The sequence below is a fragment of the Puma concolor genome, chromosome B4 (genome assembly GCF_028749965.1).
Source record: "Puma concolor isolate L17-30 chromosome B4, mPumCon1.1.hap2, whole genome shotgun sequence".
NCBI lineage: Eukaryota > Metazoa > Chordata > Mammalia > Carnivora > Felidae > Puma > Puma concolor.
In genome coordinates, this window is record NC_141673.1 from 113735930 (window position 1) to 113760060 (window position 24131).

The 24131-nt window shown below is 35.0% G+C and overlaps 1 protein-coding gene across 4 annotated transcripts in view; it reads right to left on the reverse strand.

The window, feature by feature from the left end:
• Window positions 1-24131, reverse strand: part of LOC112867942 (coiled-coil domain-containing protein 7) — a 149122-nt gene that overhangs the window by 63370 nt on the left and 61621 nt on the right. For all 4 annotated transcript variants that reach the window (XM_086714617.1, XM_086714614.1, XM_086714616.1 and 1 more), the window contains 3 exons: window positions 22496-22557; window positions 21363-21419; window positions 8472-8547 (listed from right to left, as the gene is read on the reverse strand). In XM_086714617.1, coding sequence (XP_086570743.1) covers window positions 8472-8547; window positions 21363-21419; window positions 22496-22557 — 195 coding nt within the window. The remainder of the gene's footprint in view (window positions 1-8471; window positions 8548-21362; window positions 21420-22495; window positions 22558-24131) is intronic.

The window sequence follows — 24131 nt, forward strand, 5'->3', positions numbered from 1 at the left end:
GATTTAGCAAACTTTTTCTATAAAGAGCCAGATAGTAAATATTTTAGACTTTACAGGCCAGATGAACTGTCACCACTGCCCAACTCTGCAAAACCAGGCATAAATGATAGGTAAATGAAAGGACTTGGCTAGATTTGACTCATGGGCTGAAGTTTGCCAAAAACTGTTCCAAGGTATGGGTAAACTATAGATTTTTATTTTGGACAAATGAGTTACTTATTATAATCCAAATTTTTTAAAGCTTTAAGATATAATTAACATAACATACAATTCACTCATTTAAAGTATACAACTCAATGGTTTTTCATATATTCACCAAGTTGAGCAACTATTACCACTATTTAATTTTAGAACATTTTGATTACCTCAAAAAGAAACCCTGTACCAATTAGCAGTCACTCCCTATTCTTCCCAACACTGTCCCCAAACCTGGCAGGCACTAATCTAATTTCCTATATCTATAGATTTGTCTATTCTGGATATTTCATACAAATAAAATTATATGTGGTCTTTTGAAACTGGTTTATTACACTTACTGTACTGTTTTCAAGATTCATCCATGTTGTAGCATATATCAGTACTATGTTCCTTGGTATTGCCAAATATTATTCCATTGTACACATTTGATTTATCCATAATCCATATAGGCATTTAGATTATTTCCACTTTGGGGCTATTATGAATAATGCTACTATGAACATCCATGTACAAGTTTTTGCTTGTACATATGTTTTCCATCTCTCAGGTATAAACCTAGGAACAGAATTGCTGGGTCATATATTGACATTGTATTTAACATTTTAAGGAACTGACAAACTGGTTTCCATAGCAGACACACCACTTCAATTCCCACCAGCAACGTATAAGGGTCCCAATTTCTCTAAATCCTTGCCAACAATTGTTATTGTCATCTTTTTTTATTACAGCCATCCTAATCGATGTGAAGTGGTATATCATTGTAATTTTTATTTGAAATTCCCTAAAGGCTAATGATGTTCAGCATCACTTCATGTGCTTATCAGCCATTAGTATATCTTGCTTCATAAAATGTCTTTTCAGATTATTTGTCCATTTTTAAATTGTGTTATTTATCTTCTTATTATGCAGGTATAAGAATTCTTTATATACTCTGGATACAAGTTCCTTATCAAATATATGATTTGCGAATAGTTTTCACATTCTAGGTGTTGTCTTTTCATATGCTTAATGTATCATTTGCAGTACAAAGGTTTTTAATTTTATGAAAGTCAACTTACCTATTTTCTTCTCATTTTTTGGTTGTACTTTTGGTGTCCTATTTAAAAAACCATTACATTACTCAACGTCACAAAGATTTATTCCTGTGTTTCTTCTAAAAGGCTCTTTTGCATATAGATATCCAGTTGCCCAAGTACCAATTATTAAAAAGACTATCCTTTCCACAAATGATATATCCAATAAAGGATTAATATTCAAAACATATAAAGAACTTATACAAGTCAACACCAAAAAATATATAATCTGATTTTAAAATGGGCAAAGTACATGAATGACATTTTTCCAAAGACATAAGCATAGAAAACTGACACATGAAAAGATGTTCAACATCACTAATCATCAGGGAAATGGAAATCAAAACCACGATTAGATATCACCTCACATCTGTTAGAATGGCTAAAATCAAAACCACAAGAAATAACAAGTGCTGATGAGGATGTAGAGAAAAAAAAAACCCTTGTGTACTTTTGGTGGAATGCAAGCTGATGTAGCCACTGTGGAAAACAGTATGGAGATTCCTCAAAAAATTAAAAATAGAGCTATCTTACAATCCAGTAATTACACTACTGGGTATTTAACCAAAGAATACACAAATACTAATTTGAATAGTAGATGCACCCCTATATTTATTGCAGCATTATTTACAATAGCCAAACTATGAAAGTAGCAAAGTCTCTATCAATAGATAAATTGATAAAGAAGACATTTGTATATGTACATATACACACATACAGTGGATTATTCAGCCATATAAAGAATGAAATCCTGCCATTTGCAACAACATGGATCTAGAAGGTACAGTGTTAAGTGAAAGTCAAAGACAGATACCATATGATTTTACTCATGTGGAATTTAAGAAACAAAATAAATAAACAAAGGGAAAAAAGAGAAAGAAACAAACCAAGAAACAAACCCCTAAATATAGAGAATAAACTGGTGGTTACCAGAGAGGAGGTGGGTGGGTAAATGGCTGAAATAAAGGGGATTAAGAGTACCCCGAGTAATGTATAGAATTACTGAATCATTATATTGTACACCTGAAACTAATATAACACTGTATTTTTATTATACTTGAATAAAAAAATAAAATTAAAATATTTTTAAAAGACTATTAAAAAATTAATTGACCATAAATGTAAGGGTTTATTTCTGGACATTCAAGTTTATTCCATTGATGTATGTAGATATAACTTTATGCCAGTACCACATTGTCTTGATTACTACAGCCCTGTATTAAGTTTTAAAATTAGTTAAATGTGAATCCTTCAACTTTGTTCTTCTTAAGATTTCTTTGGTTCTTCTGGATTCCTTGTATTTCCACATGAATTTTAGGATCAGCTTGTCAGTTCATGCAATAAGAAAGCTGGCATTTTGAAAGAGATTGCATTGAATCTCTAGATCAGTTTGGGGAACACTGCCATTTTAAGATTATTAAGTCTAACAGTCCATGAAAATGGAATGTCTATCCATTTAACTAGGTCTTCTTTAAGTTCTTTCAATGATGTTTTGTAGTTTTCAGTGCACAAGTCTTACACTTCTTTTGTTAAATTCAGTCTTGTTGTCTTTGGTGGTATTTTAAATGGATTTTTTTTTAATTTCACTTTTGGAATGTTCATCTTTAGTGTATTACATTGATTCCTGGGGCTGCTGTAACAAAGTATCACAATCTGGGTAACTTAAAACTACAAATATTTTATGCTCTCACAGTTCTGGAGACTACAAATCTAAAATTCAGTTCTTAGGGCCATGCTCCTTCTAGAACCTCTAGAGGAGAATCCTTGTTTGCCTCTTTCAACTCCTAGTAGTGCCTGGTATTCTCCGGATCGTAGTAGCACAAATCCAATCTCTGCCTCCGTAACTTCTTCCCTCTTTCTATACTGTCTTCTCCAATTATTACAAGGATACCAGTCATATTGGATTAAGGGCCCATCCTACCCCAGTATGACCTCATCTTAACTAATTATGTCTACAATGACCCTATTTAAAAATAAGTTCAGGGGTACCCTGGTGGCTCAGTCAGTTGAGCATCCTACTCTTGGTTTCAGCTCAGGTCATGATCTCACAGTTGGTGAGTTTCAACTCCACGTCAGGTTCTGTGCTGATAGTGTGGAGCCTGCTTGGGATTCTCTCTCTCCCTCTCTCTGACCCTCCCCTGCTAACTCTCTCTGTCTCTCTCTCAAAACTAAATAAACTTTAAAAATTAATTAATTAATTAATTAAATCAATATGAGGTGCTGGGAGTTAGAGCTTCAACATAATTTTGGCGGGGGGAGCAATTCAACCCATAACAGTTAGTATATAGATATACAATTGATTTTTATTTATGAATCTGGTGTAATGCAAAAGATGAATTCATTTGTTTCTTCAAATCGTTTTTAGCAGATCCCTTAAGATTTTCTATACACAAGATCATGACATCTACAAAAAGGAGTTTTACTTCTTCCTTCCCGATATGAACACCTTTCACTCCTTGTCTTCTCTAATTGCCCTGGATAGAACTTGTACTACAATGATGAATAGATGTGGTGAGATGTCCTGTCTTGTTCCTGATCTTAGAATTTATTAAGTTCTTCACCATTAAGTATAGTGTTAGCTATGGGTTTTGGTAGTAGTTAGCCTAGATCAGATTAAGGAAGCACTCTTCTGTTCCTAGTTTGTGAAGTATTCCTATCATGAAATGCTTGGATTTTGTCAAATGCTTTTACTTTGTCTAGTAAGCTGATCATGTGATCTTTTTTCTCCTTCATCCAATCAGTATTCGGTATTACATTAATTGATATTGGCATTTAAAACCAACTTTACATTCCTGGGATAAATTCTACTTGCTTGTGGTGTGTAATCCATTTTATATAATACTGGATTCAATTTGCTAGTGTTTTGCTGAGAACTTTGGCATTCATATTCACAACATATTGGTCTACAGTTTTATTTTCTTGTGATAGTATTGTCTGATTTTGATGTTACAGTAATACTCTAGTAATTAGAATATAATAACATTCTTGTCTCACAAAATAAGTTAAGTGTTAACTCCTCTTCTACTTTTTGGAAAAGCTTGTGAAGGGATGGTATTAATTCTTCTTTAAATATTTGCTAGTATTCACCACTGAAGCCCTTTGGCTTGAGCATTTCTTGGTGGAAACTAAATTAAGTACTAATTAATTCTTTTCACTTGTTAAAGTTCCATTCAGATTTTCAAGTTCTTCTTGAATCAATTTAGTTTGTGTCCTTCTAGAAATTTGTCCATATCATGTAAGTTATTTAATTTGTTGTCATACAGTTGTTTATAGTATTCTCATATAATCCTTTTATCATAGATTATTGGGCCATACTCCTACTAACAAAAATTGGAATTCTATTTTTTTGCTATTGTCACAAGCATATGATAAGTTCCTTTTTACATATGTCTCCTTGAACATATTCCTTTATCTAAGATAGATTTAAAACTCTATTTTTTAAGTAAATTTTGCTAAATTGTCCTGGAAAATGGGCAATTCCTATTGTACTGATTTTTTAAAAGTATTCATTGTACTACATCTCCATCAAGATTTGCTATAGGAAAATGTTTACTTGTTGTTAAACCAATGGCAAAAAAAATACATCACTGCTGTTTTGCTTTGTATTTCATTAATCACAAGTCAGACTGAGTATCCCCTAAAACATTTATTGGCCACTTTTTTTTTGTTTGTTTCTTCCTTAAATTATCTATAAGCTTTGCCTATTTTTTTTAAGGTTATTTATTTTGAGAGAAAGAGAGAGACACCATGAGTGGGGGAGGGGCAGAGACACAGGGAGAGAGAGAAAATCCCAAGCAAGTTCCACACCATCAACACAGAGTCCAATGTGGGGCTCGAACCCATGAAACCATGAGCAGAAACCAGAGTCCAAGGCTTAACGACTGAGCCACCCCAGGTGCCCCTGCTTTGCCTATTTTTTAGGGTTTTTTGCCTTTTTTAAGAATTATATATTCCTATTATCACTCCACTCTATTGTACATGCACAAATATTTTCTCACAGTTCACTGCTTATCTTTTAACTTTGATTCCTTTTGAATAAGATGTTTTTAATTTTGATAGAGTAAAATGCCTTCCCTATATGTACGGTTTTGTTTTCTTACATTTAGGGCTGTAATCAACATTAGATTCAGTTTTTTGAAGGTGTGAAGAAAAAAGCTGTCATTATGTTTGGGCCAAATGGATACTTTTACCTTGCCAGTGCTCTGCCTGGACACTATGACTCCTCCTCCTTTGATATAACTACAACTACCTGTGATACATGTACGGGGCTACAGCTTGAAAAGCAAGACAGGCTACTACCCTTACTTCTGACCCCTATGTCTCATTAGAAAGAAAACCTCATGATGGATTTCTTAATGGGCCTATTTGCCTTCAGGACCACACATGATCTTGGCGATGGGCAATGTTCTCACCAATGTTGACATCCGCAACACTGGACACCAGCTCTCAGCACTCTGTTCACCAAAGAGGTATTATGCCTTCACAAACCGTCCTATTATCCAATCTCTAATTGGAATCCCAATTTTTCCCATAATTGAAGAAAGAACTTTTCAAGGTCCACTGGGTCTATGCTTGCTTTTCCCCTTCCCAATATCCACAGACCAACACCTAGATAGTGAAGTGACCAGACCCTGAAGAATAAGTCTATTAGCTTCCCAAAAGACCAGGATAATTGCCCTGTCATGCTAGTGTATAATTCACACACAATAATGAAGTACACTCCTTTTTCCTATGTTATCCTATATTAACATGCTCATCACTGAGCACCTCAGTAGCCCCCGCCTCTGTTTTCTGGGAACTACCAGAATCAATATACCCCTCTGAATCAATATAATTTCTGAGAGAGCTCATAGGACCATAAGTCTTTAGCTACAGTTGATTGGTCAGTTCAGAAATAGGAACCTGTCTCCAAGTTGCACCAATGATTTTCTCACCTAGGACTTTTAGATTTGGAAAATCCAAATACTATCTTTCAGAGTGACTGAAAGACTAAACCTTAGGAATTGCCAGCAATCATGGATTCCCACCTATAGGCAAAAAATAAACAAAAAAGAAAATAGAAAGAAACAAGAGATATGCACTAGAAGAAAATGAAGCTCATGTTAAGAGGAAAAAACAGTATCTTCAAAGTGTTCACGGTCTGGTTTATAACTGTTTCTGAGATTGAGCCATAGTGCTGTTGTGAGGTTCAGTAAGTCTTTTGCTCTGAGTAGGGATTTTGTCCCAAGCACTCAGTCACATGGTAGAAGTTCAACAGAGAATGTTCTAAAAGTTTTAGTATAGTTTTAGCTTCAATGATCTCAGAAATATAAATGCTACAGACTTACAAAAAAAATTAAACCTTTGAAAGTTTAATTATTTCCATTTCTTTAATATACTTAGTTTTGTGAACTTTGAACAATAAATTAATTTGTTGCAGTCCCTCTGAATATGGAAAATGCGGACCTAAACAAAAAAATTTAACTGAAAAAAAAAGTTTATTATTCAGAATTTTTAAATAAGTGTGAAAGAAACATATATAATCAAATTTCAAAATGTTTTTTGAACAATTGTATCATTATAGTTCTGAAGTTATTAAAATTTAAAACTATGCTAAGACTTTTGCCACACCCTATATTTAACAGAATTTTCAAGGATGTGACTGTAACAAGTTGTTAAAGGAAGCATTTACAGAGATCCTAAACTCCCAGTAATAGTAATAGGTGAGGCAGATGACCATTTGCACTTTAAAAAAGTTGGCAGCCAAGAAAGTACACTAAAACCTTTCACTGATGTAGACAATATAAAAGGGTTAGGAAAGAAGATTTAGAAAGGGTATTTCTCTGCAGGTAGCTATTGGGTGTCTTGAGCCATATCCAAACCCTTGAGAGGAGAATATGTTTGCCCTGATCTCAAGCCTAGTGAGAGGCACTATAAGAAGAATGCTTAGAAAATTTGGTATGTGTTATCTGTAATTATGGCAAAAGAAGGCAGTGACAGTCAAGTAAGACTTTTCCTGTATACGTTACCTTTATTTCCTCTCTTCCCAAACACATGGAGAACAGAAACTGTAATTAGTTAGTCAGAAAGGAGGTAATGAAAAAGAAAAGCTAATCATAACCTCAAGGAGGCACCAGCTGGGATACTGGGTGAGGGGAAAGGGAGAAAAGTCTTAACTTTGAATAAAAATTAAAATATTGACTGTAATATTTGACATAGAATTTTAATTTCCCAATTTGTACAGTGTTTCTAAATTAAATTTAAATTAATTATTAGTTAAAAGTGATCAAAAAAGTCATGGTCCTACCTCAGTTTTTGTCCTGGAGCAGGAGGAAAATGAGCCCCAATTAGCAAATATAAATGAACCCAAAGTGTCCAAATAAAAATTCCTTTGTGGGGCGCCTGGGTGGCGCAGTCGGTTAAGCGTCCGTGAGTTCGAGCCCCGTGTCGGGCTCTGGGCTGATGGCTCAGAGCCTGGAGCCTGTTTGGATTCTGTGTCTCCCTCTCTCTCTGCCCCTCCCCCGTTCATGCTCTGTCTCTCTCTGTCCCAAAAAATAAATAAAGGTTGAAAAAAAAAATTCCTTTGTGATTTCATTCTACAAGACATGCTTTTTCAACATACCAATTTTGTAACTAATATAATCTTAGCCACCTGAAAGAACTATAGGTAATCCACAGTGACTATTCCTGGTTCCTCATATACGTGAAATCATGTAACTTTGCCTTGTTGTGACTGGGTTATTTTACTAAGTATAATGTCCTCAAGGTTCATTCATGTACCATATGTCAGAATTTCTTTCTTTTTAAGACTAAAAAATATCCCATTGTATGTATATATCACATTTTATTTATCTATTTACCTGTTGGACACTTGGGTTGCTTCCACCCTTTGCTATTGTAAATAATGCTACAGTAAACATGGGTGTATAAATATCTTTGAGACCCTGATTTCAATTTTGCAGGGCATATATCTAGAAATGAAATTACTGGATCATAGGGTAATTGTACTTTAATTTTTTTTTAGAAACTGACATACTGTTTTCTATTGTGGCTATACAATTTGAAATTCTACATGATTATAATTAAAAATTTTTAAATTATACATATCATAAAAGTTTATATAAGAACACCAAACTTTTTTAACAATCTTGTTTCCAATTTTTTAAAATAAATGTATACTCATTTTCATAATTAGGAAAAGGAGTTATTTTAAAAGCTTACCTCTCCAACATATGTGACTGTTTTTCAAACATTTTCAACATGACATTCAATCGGTTAGTCAGTGAACAAGCAGTTTCTATTGTGAAAAAAAGGGAAAACATTCAAAGGTATTACAAATGGCTGAATTTATACCTCTACGCTGATATAAATCACTGCTATATGTGTGAGAACTAGACAAACATGAAGACACAGCAAAGTCACAAGTGTATCCAAAGAACAAAATGCTTATGATAAAAATAGTTTCCATTTTATTAAATACCCAATATGTCACTTTGCTACTTTACATTCTTTTAATCTTCAAAATAACCAAAAAAGAAGATATTCTTACCATTTTCAAATAAATAAATTGAGCCTCAGAGAGGTTAAAGCTATGATCAAAACTATGCATCTATTAAGTGACAAAATTGGATTGAGGTCAATGTGTGTGTGAACTCCTTATAACATTGCATATAAGAGGACTCTAAGATTCTAAGAAAAAACTGCTTTGGATGATGCCACTAAATCAATAAGGTCTATGGGAAGACCCTAACAAGCTTGTTAAGTTTTCCACCTGAATCAAATAACTGAAAAGTTTAACTAAAATGCTACTTAAAAAGAAACCAGCATAATGAGAATCCATATAATCAATGAACTCTCAGGGTAATAATACAAGATTCTTCAATCTTGTGACAAAAAGCATATGAGAGAGGACAGTCCCTTCATTAAGTGTGCTGCTAGATAAACCAAACATAAAATAAATATACACGGATAATGTTAAATAATATGGAAGCATTCCACAGTTCCTAAGTATCAGTTATATTTATTTCTATTCCACACGTCAAAATAGTGGTATAGAGAAATATAATAAATGTTTAGGAGCTGAGAAGAGAAAGGAGAAGGATAGAGATCAGCTGAGTCTTAAGGAAGGGACAGACCTTAATTAGTAGGAAGACAAGCAAACATCAGAAGTAAAGATAGGAAAGGTAGAAATGTGCAACATATATCATGGGAACCAACTAAGTCAAATATACAAAGAAAACAAGTAAATCAGAAACTGCTTTAGGAGGATCAATACTCCTTAAATATTCAAAGGGTATACTGAAAGAAGTTAACTTTTGAAGAATCAAATTTAGAATTTTTTATAGGCAAGGGAGAATAACATAAAATGTTTCCATAAAATATTATACCATATCACCTTTTTTAACTTTATTTGAGAGAGACAGCGTGCAAGCAGGGGAAGAGCAGAGAGAAAGGGAGAGAGAATCCCAAGCAGGCTCCACACTGTCAGCACAGAGCTCGACACGGGACTGAAACCCATGAACTGTGAGATCATGACCTGAGCCAAAATCAAGAGTTGGATGCTCAACTGACTGAGCCACACAGGTGCCCCTACCATATGACTTTTTAAGGTTAATTTGCTAATAGCATAGGGTGTGATGTAAAATTATGCCCTGGATATAGTAAAGGATTATAAAGAACACAAACTGTTATTTCCATCACACTTCACAAGAGGGAGAATAGGCCCTGCTATGGGCCAATATTCATCTGTTCAAACTCTAATCTCCAATATGATGACACTTGGAGGTGGGGCCTCTGAGAGGTAATTAAATCAGTAGGCATATGAGATATAAGAGACAACAGAGTCTGCTTACTTTCTCTACTTTTCCATCATTTGAGGATACAGCAAGAAAAGAGCCATCTGCAAACCAGGAAGAAGGCTTTCACCAGAACTCAACCATACTGGAACACTGATCTCAGACTTCTCAGCCTTCAGAATCGTGAGAAATAAATTTCTGTTGTTTATTCCACTCAATCTGTAGTATTTTGTTAGAGCAGTCCAAACTAAGACAGGCCCCCATCTATGACTCTACTAATTTCTACCCAGGAATTTCTACCCAGTATCATAGAATCTATGGATGGTAATAGTATGTTTCCATTACCAGGTGGAATAGCTTGAGTAATCAACCAATTGTTATTCTTCAAGTTCTTATTATGAATAATTTGAAAACCAAAAAAAAAAAAAAAAATCAGGAAACCCATTTCTTTTATTTTTTAGATTTTTTTTATTTTTAATAATAATAATCTCTACACCCAAATGTGGGGCTTAGACTCACAACCCCAAGATCAGGAGTTGCATGCTCTACTGACTAAGCCAGCCAGTCACCTCCATTTCTAAGTCTTACTGACATGTTCCAGTGAAGATCCTCTTCCTGAGAAGAGTACCCTGGTTAACAAGGTGGCCTGTGAGGTAAGTTTGAGGTAGTTAAAATGGTAACAGGAGATTTAGCTGCATATTGTGGAGGAAGGGGGACTCCTTTTATCTCTTTTATAAAAGCTGTTGTATCTTATTAATGAATTGATAAAAATTATTAATATTTAATGAATATCACTTATCAATGGATAGTTTTTTTCCTCTTTGGACGAGTTCTAAGAGATAGCATCTAGGATTCATATACATAGCTGGATTATAAAAATGGGGTAAAATATAAATTAAAATGCTTTTATCTTGTATCCCCTTAAATCTCAAGGAAAATGTCTCTAAGAGTTTATGTAAAGCTATTCTTTTTAAATGCTATTCTATTTTTTAAAGTTTTAAAAAATATTTATTTTTAAAAAAGTTTTTCTATTTAAAAGCCATTGCTATGAATGGACCATAATTCATTTAGCCAGTCCTAAAAATGCATGTTGTTTCCATGTTTATGTTTATACAAATATGCTAACAGGAGTTACTCCCCATAGAAACAGAAATATAGGAATTACCTATATGAACATCTATGGGAGAATTATAAATTAATACATAACCATAAAATAGAATGCTATAGTGCTGGTGGGAAAGCAAACTGGTGCAGCCACTGTGGAAAACAGCATAGAGCTTCCTCAAAAAGTTAAAAATAGATCTACCCTATGACCTAGCAATTGCACTACTATGTATTTATCCTAAGGATACAAAATTTCTGATGTAAGGGGCACATGCACCCCAATGTTTATAGCAGCACTATTGGCAATAGACAAAGTATGGAAAGAACCTAAATGTCCATCAACTGATGAATGGATAAAGAAATTGTGGTTTATATACACAATGGAGTACTGCTTGGCCATGAGAAGAATGAAATATGGCCTTTTGTAGCAATGTGGATGGAACTGGAGACTGTTATGCTAAGTGAAATAAGTCATACAGAGAAAGACAGATACCATATGTTTTCACTCCTATGTGGATCCTGAGAAACTTAACAGAAGACCATGGGGGAGGGGAAGGAAAAAAAAAAAGAGGTTAGAGAGGGAGGGAACAAAAACATAAGAGACTCTTAAAAACTGAGAACAAACTGAGGGTTGGTGGGGGGTGGGAGGGGGGGGTGGGTGATGGGTATTGAGGAGAGCACCTGTTGGGATGAGCACTGGGTGTTGTATGGAAATCAATTTGACAATAAATTTCATATTTAAAAAAAAGAAATTAATCCCCTTAGTATTATTTTATATTTTATAATCATGCTTACTGAATCATACATAAAAATATATTTACATTTTAATGAATAATTACAAAGCAAGCATCCACCAAACCACCACTCAAGATCAACAACTGGATACCTGGGATTGCCAATATCCTAGAAGCTCTTTATGTGTCCCTCCCTATTCACAACGCTTTCCTTCAACTTACTATCCTGTTTTTTTTTTTTTTCATCTTTATATCTTTTCTATATTTTTTAATATCCTTAACCAACATATTTTCCCAGATTTTAATTTATAACAAATGAAAGCACTCCCTGTGTTTATGACTTGCTTCTTTCAATCAATATCACATTTCAAAAGTTAATGGTATTCTGAGTAGCTATTTTAAATTTTTCATTATGGTAAGATTTTCCACTCCACAAATAAACCACAATTTGTTTATCCACCCTACTCTACAAATATTTAGGATCTTCAATTTGGGGGCTGTTACAAAAAAAAAAAAACAAAAAACTTGGTATGAAAATTCTTTCACATGTATCAAATGGCAGAGTAGGAGACCCAGCTTCCATGCTTCCACAAAGATCAACCATTAAAACGTTTTCCATGAATGAAAACAACTCAGGGAGAGTTCCAGAGTCCACTTAAAAAACTTTAGCCACACACTGAAACAAAAAAACTTGAGAAAAATTAACTGCTTTAAAATGAGAGGAATAAAAGCTTCTTTTTGCCTACATCATCCTATCCCCCAAGCCTTACTTAGCACCAAACTGTTACTTAGCACCAAACTGGGACTTCCCAGATAGAAAGAATTCCCCTGGCATGTAAAAAGAGAGTTGGGTTAGCATTTCCTCCACTCCATAAAGGATCTGCTTAGGTTTCACCCCACCCAGAGACAGATAAAGCTGGGACATATAAATACAGCTAGAAATAAGGAAAAAGAGCAGGTCCTACCAATATAAGCACACAGATGTGAATGACTGTAGTTCCATGACCTGCTCCACAGATGACCACAGCAGCTTTCATCACTGAAGAAACCAATGGCCAGCACAGCCACTGAGAACACCCCGCAAATTTCAATGGATTTTGTCCCACAGGTATTTGCAATGGCTAATGTCTCCCCTCAGTCCCCACCACACACACCTACTACCACCACCACTGGAGCCCAAGAACCACACAAGCAGCAAACCTATGACTGTGTGGCTATGGGAGTGCAAAATACCAGCCTAGATCCCCGTGGCCAACATCCACCACCATACGCTCATTCAGGGCTAGCCCCTCCATTCGTACATCTGCATGCTTCCAACTCAACCCATCACCAGCCTCTACTGCCATGCACATGCCCAGAAGGAGACTATGCAGTCATAGAAGAGCACTGCCAATAGCCAAATCTTCACAGCTGTTTGCAGGCCTCTGTAGAGGAGGCTCTGTCTTCTGTCACTGTCCTGCACCACTGCATTCACCTGTAGCTAAACCCTCCAACTATTTATCCACAGACCCCTAGCCTATTACCAGCCTCCACTGCTGTATGGCTATAAAAAACCCAGAAGCCATAGTAGTGCACACAGACAGTCAGGTTCCCCAAGCTATCTGTGTGCCCACAACTGGCTTAGCCCTGGATGTCTTCCCTGGCCCCCACTGCTACCTATGTTTTTACAACTGGCCACTGCCACTACACACACACCTGCTGAGGCCCTTGGCCAAGATTGTGTATACCACCAGCTCTGGCCAAATCACTGATTGCTCTGGTCCCTTCCAGTTGACCCTAGAAACAATGCTAAGGACCTCAAGAGCCTCTGAAGTCTCTGCAGACCCCTGTAATATTTGCCAAAGACCATGAAATTGTTGATGCTGTGGGCTGAAATGGCTTGAGCTGGCAAATCACAATACTTGAGACCTGGTTCTGCCACATGCCCCCTCATTTGCCCCACACCATTAGACATGGGTCATGACACTCTTCAGCATCCCCCCACCTGCAGTTGAAGATCTTTCCTTACTGAACTCAGTCCATGAAATCTAAAACAGCTAACTGCTTCTTCAAATGTGTAGACAACTATGCAAGAATACAGGAACCACAAAGAATCAGGAAAACATGACTCCACCAAAGGAATATAGTAAATCCCCAGTAATTGGCCCCAAAGAAATAAAGATATAGGACTTGCCCAACAAAGAACTCAAAATAATTTTTCTGAAGATGCTCATAGAGCTACAAGAGAACACATATAAGCAATTTCATGATATAGATAAAATAATACAAGAGAAAAATGAGACAGTCAACAAACATATAAGTCATTTAAAAAATAGAAATTTTGGAGTTGAAAAATATCGTGAAATAAATAAACAAGAAAAAGTGGGACTACATCAAACTAAAAAGTTCCTGCACAGCAAAGGAAAACATCAACAAAATGAAAAGGCATGCTATAGGAAGGGAAAAATGTTTGCAAACCATATATCTGGTAAGAAGTTAATATCCAAAATATATTTTTTTAATCCAATAAAAAATGGACAGAATACCTGGATGGACATTTTTCCAAAGGCATACAAATGGTAACAGGTACTTGAAAATGTGCTCAACAACATTAACCATCAGGGAAATGTAAATCAAAACAACAGTAAGATATCATCTCACACCTGTCAGAATGTCTATTATCTAAAAGACAAGAGGTAACAGTTGTTGGTGAGGTGTGCAGAAAAAGGAACACTGTGTACTGTTGGTGGGAATGTGAACTGGCATAGCCACAATGGAAGACAGTATGGAGGTCCCTCAAAAAATTAAAAATAGAACTACTGTATAATCCAGCCATCCTACTACTTCTAGGTATATATCCAAATAAAATTAAATCACTGTCTCAAAGAGACATCTGCTCTCCCACACCCACTGCAGCATTATTTACAATAGCCAACACGTGGAAACAATCTAGAAGTCCATAGACAGATGAATGAATGAAGAAAATGTGAGGGGTGTGTGTGTGTGTGTACATACACATATACGTTCAATGGAAGATTATTCAGCCATAAAAAAGGAAATTATGCCCTTTGTGACAACACAGATGGACCCTGAGGACATTATGCTAACTGAAATAATTCAGAAAGAGAAAAACAAATACTATATGATCTCTCTTACATGTGGAATATAAAATATTGAAAAAGAAACAGAATAGAATGGTGGTTTCCAGGAGTTGTGGCATGGGGGAAATGGGGAGATGTTGGTCAAAGGGTACACACTTTCAATTATAATATGAATAAGTTCTGAGAATCAAATATACAACATGCTGACAGGAGTTAATACTGTATTGTATCCTTGAAAGCTGCAATGAGAGTAGAGTTTTAATGTTCTCACCAAAACAACACCAACAACAAAATGGTAATTATAAGACATACAGGATAAATAAACTACCCATATTGCAGTAAGCATTTTGCAATATATGTGTATCAAATCATTTTGATTACCTTAAACTTATACAATGTTATATGCAATTATATATCAATAAGGCTATGAAAAAAGAGTCTAAGGGTATGCACATCTGCAACTTAATTAAAGAAAAGCTATTTTTCAAAGTTATGCGTATGAAGAGTTCCTGTTGGTATATACCCTTGTTAACACTTAACATTGTTACACTTTTTAATTTTTGACAATTTGAGAGGTATGAAACAGTTTCCCATTGTGGTTAGTTTGCAATTCCTTGATTATTCGGTCTTAGATATCTGGATTTATTATTTGGTTAAATTCCTATTTATCCAAAAGATAATTGTCATTTTTTCTGGATTTATAACAATTCCTTATGTCTTCTGTATGCTAATCATTCAACAGTTTCAGGTAATCAAAATCTCTTTTTCCACTACAATTTATTTCAAATTTTCCTGATGGTATCTCTTGACAAACAAATTTTTAATTTTAACATAGTCAATTTTATCAAATTTATCCCTTATGACTGGTACTTTTATGTCTAGTATTAAAAGCCATTCTCTTACCACACAGTAATGAGGATATTCTTGTAAATAATCCAAGAAAATATGTAAACTTTTGCCTTTCATATGTAGGTGTTTAATGACATGGAGTTAATTTTCAAATATGCTATGAGGGAGTGCTCCAACTTTATTTTCCCCATATACATATCAATTATCATAATACCACTTATTGAAAACCCCATGTTTTCTCAACTTATCTGTAATGCCACCTTTGTTACATATCACATACCTAAATGCATTATGTCTGATTTGGGGCTTCAATGCTATTCAGTTGGCTTACTTGTCTTTCTTTCCCTATCTTAACTATTACAGATATATAATAAGTCTTCCAACTTGGAAAAATATTTTTTTAATTTCATTTTCACTAGTATCCAAAAAATGAAGCTCCTACAGATAAATTTAATGAAACACTACAAGAACTTTTCTCTAAAAACTATAAAACATTGCAAAAAACCAAGACCTAAAAATGGAGATATAAACTATTTTCATGTAATGTAAATATTGAGTTAAAAAACCAAACGTTCAATTTTGAATTTGGTTTTATGTTGTGAGAAAGTGGTCCAGTTTAATTCTTTGTGTGTTGCTGTCCAGTTTTCCCAACACCACTTGTTGAAGAGAATTTTTTTTCCATTGGATATTCTTTCTTGCTTTGTTGAAGATCAGTTGACCATATAGTTGTGGACTCATTTCTGGGTTTTCTATTCTGTTCCACTGACCTAGTTTTGTGCCAGTACCATCCTGCCTTGATCACTATAGCTTTCTAATATAACTTGAAGCCTAGAATTGTGACGCCTCCAACTTTGCTTTTCTTTTTCAAGATTATTTTAGCTATTCAAGGTCTTTTGTGGTTCCATACAAATATGTTCATCTGTTAAGTTTCTTAAATTCCACATATAAGTGAAATCATATGATATCCATCTTTCTCTGACTTATTTCCCTTAGCATAATACCCACCAGTTCCATCCACATTGTTGAAAATGGCAAGATTTCATTCTTTTTCATCACTGAGTAGTATTCCATTGTGTATATATACCACATCTTCTTAATCCATTCATCAGTTGATAAACATTTGGGCTCTTTCCATACTTTGGCTATTGTTGATAGAGCTGCTATAAACATTGGGGTGCATGTGCCCCTATGAATCAGCACTCCTGTATCCTTTGGATAAATTCCTAGTACTGCAATTGCTGGGTCATAAGGTAGTTAGTTCTATTTTTAATTTTTTGAGTAACCTCTACTCTGTTTTCCAGAGCAGCTGCACCAGTTTGCATTCCCACCAACAGTGCAAGAGGGTTCTCCTTTCTCCACATCCTTGCCAACACCTGTTGTTTCTTGCATTTTTTATGTTAGCCACTCTGACTGGTGTGAGGACAGAACTAGAGTATATTATGCTAAGTGAAATAAATCAGGCAGAGAAAGACAATTTTTATGATTTCATATTTGGAATTTAACACAACAGATGAACACAGGGAAAGGGTAGGAAAAACAAGATAAAAACAGAGGGAGGCAAACCATAGGAGACTCTTAAATACAGAGAACAAACTGAGGGTTTTTGGAGAGGAGATGGGTGGGGAACAGGCTAAATAAGTAATGGGTATAAAGGAGGGCACTTGTTGGTATGAGCACTGGGTGTTATACGTAAGTGATGAATCACTGGGTTCTACTCCTGAAACCAACACTACGCTGTATGTTAACTTGAATTTATTTTTTTTAATATGAAATTTATTATCAAATTGGTTTCCATATAACACCCAGTGCTCATCCCAGCAGGTGCCCTCCTCAACGCCCATCACCCACTTTCCCCTCCCTCCCACCCCCCATCAACCCTCAGTTTATTCTTTTTTTAAGAGTCTCTTATTGGGGCGCCTGGGTGGCTCAGTTGGTTAAGCGTCCGACTTCGGCTCAGGTCACGATCTCGCGGTCTGTGAGTTCGAGCCCCGCTTCGGGCTCTGGACTGATGGCTCAGAGCCTGGAGCCTGCTTCCGATTCTGTGTCTCCCTCTCTTTCTGCCCCTCCCCCATTCATGCTCTGTCTCTCTCTGTCTCAAAAATAATAAAATAAACATTAAAAAAAATTTTTTTTTTTAAAAGAGTCTTATGGTTTGGCTCCCTCCCTCTCTTTTTTTTCCCTTCCCCTCCCCCATGGTCTTCTGTTAAGTTTCTCAGGACCCACATAAGAGTGAAATTAACTTGAATTTAAATAAATAAATTTTAGGGGTGCCTGGGTGGCTCAGTCAGTTCAGCGTCCAACTTGAGCTCTGGTCATGATCTTGCAGTTTCTTGAGTTTGAGCCCTGCTTTGGGCTCTGCACTGATAGTGTGGAGCCTGCTTGGGATTCTCTCTCTCTCCCTCTCTCTCTGCCCCTCCACTAGTCACACTGTCTCTGCATCTCTCAAAATAAATAAATAAACTTTAATAAATAAATAATAAATAAATTTTTAAAATTAGTAAAAGATCTGAACAAATGCCTCACCAAAGATGGCAAAAAAAAGTATGAAAAAAATCTCAACATCAGATATTACAAATTAGAGCAATGAGACACCACTAAAAACTTTTAGAATGGCTAAAATCCAAAATTCTGATAACACCAAATGTTGACAAAGATATAGGTCAATAGGAATTCTTATTCTCATTGATGGTGGGGATACAAAATGATACAGTCCCTTTGCAAGATGGTTTAGCAGTTTCTTAAAAAACTAAACATACATTTACTATATGATCCAGCAATTGCACTCCTTGGTATTCACCCCAATGAGCTGAAAAACATGCACACACACACACACACAAAATAATCTTTTAGCAGCTTTTCTTTAATTGCAAAAACTCAGAAGCAACCAAGTTGTCCTTCAGTAGATGAATGGATTAAACAAACTATGGTACATCCATATAATGGATTATTATTCATTAATAAAAATAAATCAACTATAAAACCACAAAAATCATTAAGAAGGAAATTTAAATGCATACTGCTAAGTAAAGGAAAGACTTTATGAGTCCAAATATATGACATACTTGGAAGGGCAATACTACAGAGACATCAAAAAGATTAATGATTGCCAAGGACTCAGGTAGATGGAAGGAGAAATAAATAGGTAGAACATGTGATGCAAGGCAGTGAAACCTGTCTGTATGATATTGTAATGGTGGATACATGACATTATACATTTGTCAAAACCTATAGAACTCTGTAGCACAAAGATTGAACCCAATGTAAGCTTGGAATTTAATTAATAATATTGCATTAATATTGTATTGTATTGGTTCATCAATTTTAACAAATGTAGCACACTAATGAAAAATGTTAATAAAACTGTGCAGAGAGTAGGCAGCAGAGAACGGGTATATGGGAACTCTGTACTTTCTGCTCAAGTTTTCCATAAACCTAAAACTGCTGTAAAGAAATAAATTTCATTAATTATGAAATGAAGCAATATTAAAGTTAAATAGTATAAACACAGAGTGGAATACAAAGATAACTTGTGCCTTGTTGGTTAGGCTATGATATCAAATTTAGAGAATGGGAAGAGAATAAAGTTTGGCCAGAGAATATGAAAAGGGTACACTTAGCAGAAAAAGAGAGCATATACAAGTAAATCTGAATAATACTGAGAGAAAGCATATTTATACTAAAGGAGCCCAGGGACTGAGGCAGCTGTCATGGAAAAAGATAGCTCATAGATACACAGAACATATATGTGTGTTGAACATGTATATATGTGTGTTGAATGGGGGGTGGAGGTGGGGTGGGAAAAATGGGTGAAAGAGGTCAAAAGGTACAAACTTCCAGTTATGAAATAAGTAAGTTATGGGATATAATGTACAGATGGTGTCTATAGTTAGTAATACTGTATTGCATATTTGAAAGTTGTTAAGAGAGTAGATTTTGAAAGTTCTCATCACAAGAACAAAAAATTCTTGTAATCGAACTAGATTTATTGTGATGATCATCTTGCAAATTATACAAATATCACACACTTGACGCTAATGTAATGTATGTCAATTATACCTCAATTAAATAAATGAATGAAGAGACAGAGACAGACAAAAGGAGAAAATTTTTAAGTAATCAGTAACACTTCTATTATATTTAATTCTTTTGGTTTTGTGGTTAGAGGATGTGTTCCAATCAGCCTATATGGGGGCATAGAGACTTCTGTTTTTGTCCATGAAGGAGCATCAGGGACTAGAATTATTCTTTCACCTTAAGCCAATTAAAATCTTGGGGGAAAATATGTAAAACAGCAATATTCAGACATTGGAAAACAAGCAGAAGGAAAAGAAAGGAACAGAGCCCTTTGATAACCCCATCTTACTTCCTGAAGTTTCCAGGCCACAGCATAAGGAAGGGGGACCCAGAGTCTACTGCTCTCCTGGGGTTCAGAGACAAAGTTTAGATTTTTGGAAGCCCAAAGCAGCTAGAATTCACAGGACACAGTATTAGAGAGAAGACAGCTGCACAGATTCAGAAAGACAGCCCTAGAGATGTGCAGAGAGTTTTCCTGGATGTAAAAAGAAACTTTCACTACCCACTCCAAAGCTCTAGATAGCTTTCTACTCATGTAGTCAGTCAGGACTTTTGGATCAAAGGTCTCTACAGAATTTGGGAGCACTGTAGAATCAAGCTGTAGAATTAATCACTGTTGAATTAAAGCCTTTGGTTTAAATATGGCAACACTAGGGTTTAAAGCCGAAGTGGAAAGAGAACAGGATTCCTGTCAACCTTTTCTACGCAAGTTTTATTTTCTAGCTTATAATATAAATTGTACTCTACAGCATATATTACATCATTGTTTCAAAATTCTTTCTACTATCTTGACATAAGCAAGGTAATTTCTCCTTTCTGTTGATAAGTAGTCAGCAGTTCAACAGAGCAGTTCTAGAAGCTCTTTATATTCATGAACCAATTGGTACTCAGCTGTTATCAAAGAATTAGTGCATATGAGTTGATCTATAATTCACAGAAACAAAATCTACAAATGACCTTTTAAGTTTATTGCTGTTCCATCTCAAAGGCTTGGCACGCCTGAAACATTTCAGCAGCATACTCTAATCACAACCACAACTCCTCCATCCCTTGGGGTGCCTGAGTGGCTCAGTCGGTTAAGTGCTTGACTTCGGTTCAGGACATGATCTCAAGGTTCATGAGTTTGAGCCCTGTGTCTGACTCTGTGCTGACAGCTCAGAGCCTGGAGCCTGCTTTGGATTCTGTGTTTCCCTCTCTCTGCCCTTCCCCTGCTAATGCTCTTTCTCTCAAAAATAAACATAAAAAAAAATTGTTTTTAAATCCTCCGTCCTCAAAAATGAGTCTATTTTTTGTAGCATGTAGCCTTAATTAGGAATTTCAATACTTGCTTGATAGTCAGTTCAACTGTATGGCTCCAAACTCCAGGGACTCTATGTTATTACTTTAATAATAACTTTAAATTATAGAAAACTATAGAAATTAATGCACTTGACACAAGTTGTTAACACAATAATGTTTAAATGAGTGGAAACTTACGTGGATCAGTTGCAGAAACATCTATAAATTCTTTAGTTGGGTGGGTTTTTATGAATTCTGAAATAATAGTAAATTTGTCATATGTTTAATATATCAATTATACATATTGAGTTTAAAGAAAACTCTAAGAAAAACAATAGAGCTCCCAACAGTGGAAAGCCTCCCAATCAGGCACCAAATGGTAATATCTGAATGAATGTATATAACAATTGAGTAATATAAACTCATCATTTTCTCAACAACACTTGTTCCTCTTACATTCTTTTAATTAATGTTACCATGATTTAATCTCCCTTCCTTTCATATCTAATCACCAAGTTTTCCCAATTTTACCAGTAAATTTTCTCAAATCTACCCCGATTCTTGTTTATTTATGCTCTCATATAAGAACTTATCACACATCTAAAACACAGCAATAACTTCCCTTCCCTATACCTAGTCCCCAAATATAGCTTCTACAATGTGGCCAGAATAATCTGTCTACAATTAAATCCAACAATGTCACTTTCTTACAAAAAGTCTTCAGTGATTCCCTAGTATATACGAGGAAAAAAAAGTTCCCCAGCACAGCATCCGATCCCTCTGACTAGGCTCTCTCTTACCTTATCCCTACCTTCTAGCTCCAAATTCTAATACCATTCCACTTGCAATTCCCTATTCATGCTCTTTGCTCATACTAGGTCTTCTTCGTAAAAAACCAGATATCTCCCTTCTTCATTTGACTAGATCCTATTATGTAAAGGACAAAGGATCCTTTGTCCTTTACAGTTGCATAAAATCTTTCCAACTCCCTCAGGTTGAACAAACTGGCTCTCTGTGGATTCACTGAAAATTACACATAACCTTTATCATGCATTCTCATGTATTACACTATATTAAAATGATACATAATGTGCTTGTGTCCTTACTGCATTGTGTATTTTATGGTGGTAACAACCAAGGTTTATTCGTTTTGTACAACTCCCAGAATCTGAAACATAATAACTTTTATTGAAAATATCAAACTCACTATTGAATATATCTTTAAATTTACTATTATATAATTTTATGGATATAAATTTTTAAACTAAGTCTCAAATGTTAATGTAATATAGAAAAACTTATAATGCTAAACATGCATAAAATATTATCACCTTCAATTATCTGCTGTATGGTTTCATAACTTTGTAATGCTCCTGGTAAATTTTCACTATGCCTGTTTAAATTTCAATAAATACAACATGTATTTATTATCAAAGAATAAGAGTTTAAATTACACTTAATAAATAGAATATATGCTCTAGATATTATACAGTTTGTAAAATAAAATTTAACATATTTTTTAACTTTTATTCACAGACAGTAAGGTAAATTAATTAGTACCAAGCAAATAAGTATAAAAGTCACATTATGTAATTCTAAAAATTCTATGTATTCCATGAATATAATTAGGTATATCAACAACAATCTTAATAAAAATAGCAAAAGTAAATTGAATAAAAATAGGATATTTCTTTTAATGGTGAAATTGTTAAGAGCACAAGTTCTAGAGACAAGCTGCTTGGCTCAAAACTTGTCTTTCCCACTTACTAATTATATGACCTTGGGTAAGTTATTTAATGCCTCTGACTTTTAGTTTCTTCATCTATTAAAATTGGGATATTAGAGTACATATCTCAGAACGTAGCGCTCTTCAGATCACTGTTTCCACGCTGTATGTCCACAGGCTGTTTGCCCTGCCTTCTTGCCAAGAGCAACCCCAGTGCCCTCTGATTTCACTCATATGTAGAATTTAAGAAACAAAACAGGGACCCCTGGGTGACTCAGTCAGTTAAGAGACTGACTTTTGATTTCAGCTCAGTTCATGATCTCCCAATTGGTAAGACTGAGCCCCACATCAGGCTCCCCACTGACATCATGGAGCCCCTTGGGATCCTCTCTCCCTCTCTGCCCCTCCCCCACTCACATTCTCTTTCAAAATAAACTTTAAAAAAAAGAAACAAAGAAATGGGAAAAAGGGGGGGAAGCTAGAAAGACAAATTAAAAAGCAGACTTTTAATTATAGAGAACAAACTGATGGTTGTAAGAGGGGAAGTGAGAGGAGGGATGGGTAAAATAGGTGATGGGGATTAAGGAGTGCATCTGTCATGATAAGCACCAGTATGGAACTGTTAAATCACTATTTTGTACACCTGAAACTAATATAATGATGTATGTTAACTATACTGGAATTAAAACAAAAAATAAAATAACAAAATAACAAAAGTTGAATATGTCAGACATCTAATGTATAGCATGCTGTTTACAGTTAACAATATTAATGTATACTTCATATTTCATATTTGCTAAGAGTGAATCTTAAAGTGTTTTCACCACACACAAAAAAAGTAACTATGTGAGGTGGGAAAAAAAAGTCCTAAAAGGTATTCCATGATAATAATTTAGTCATCTATTAAATTCAAGACAGATAAACCTCAAATATCAAAAGTCAGATAATAGGAGTATCATTGTAATCATTTGAATCTTTCTCCCATCTGTCAAAAAAAAAAGGCTTTCCACAACTAGAAAGTAGAGAATTTTTCTTTAGAACACATCCCTGTCCCTATGAAATTTTTAATGATGCTGTTCATAAATAACTTTATCTTAGTTTCCTATTTACTATAGAAGCTACATAATCAAACTGAGAGAATATTTTAAAAGCCAGATATTTAAGCCAGCCATTCCAACAGAACTTTCTAGCAACAGCCACATGTGGCTACTAAGCATTTGAAATATGGGTAGTATGAATGC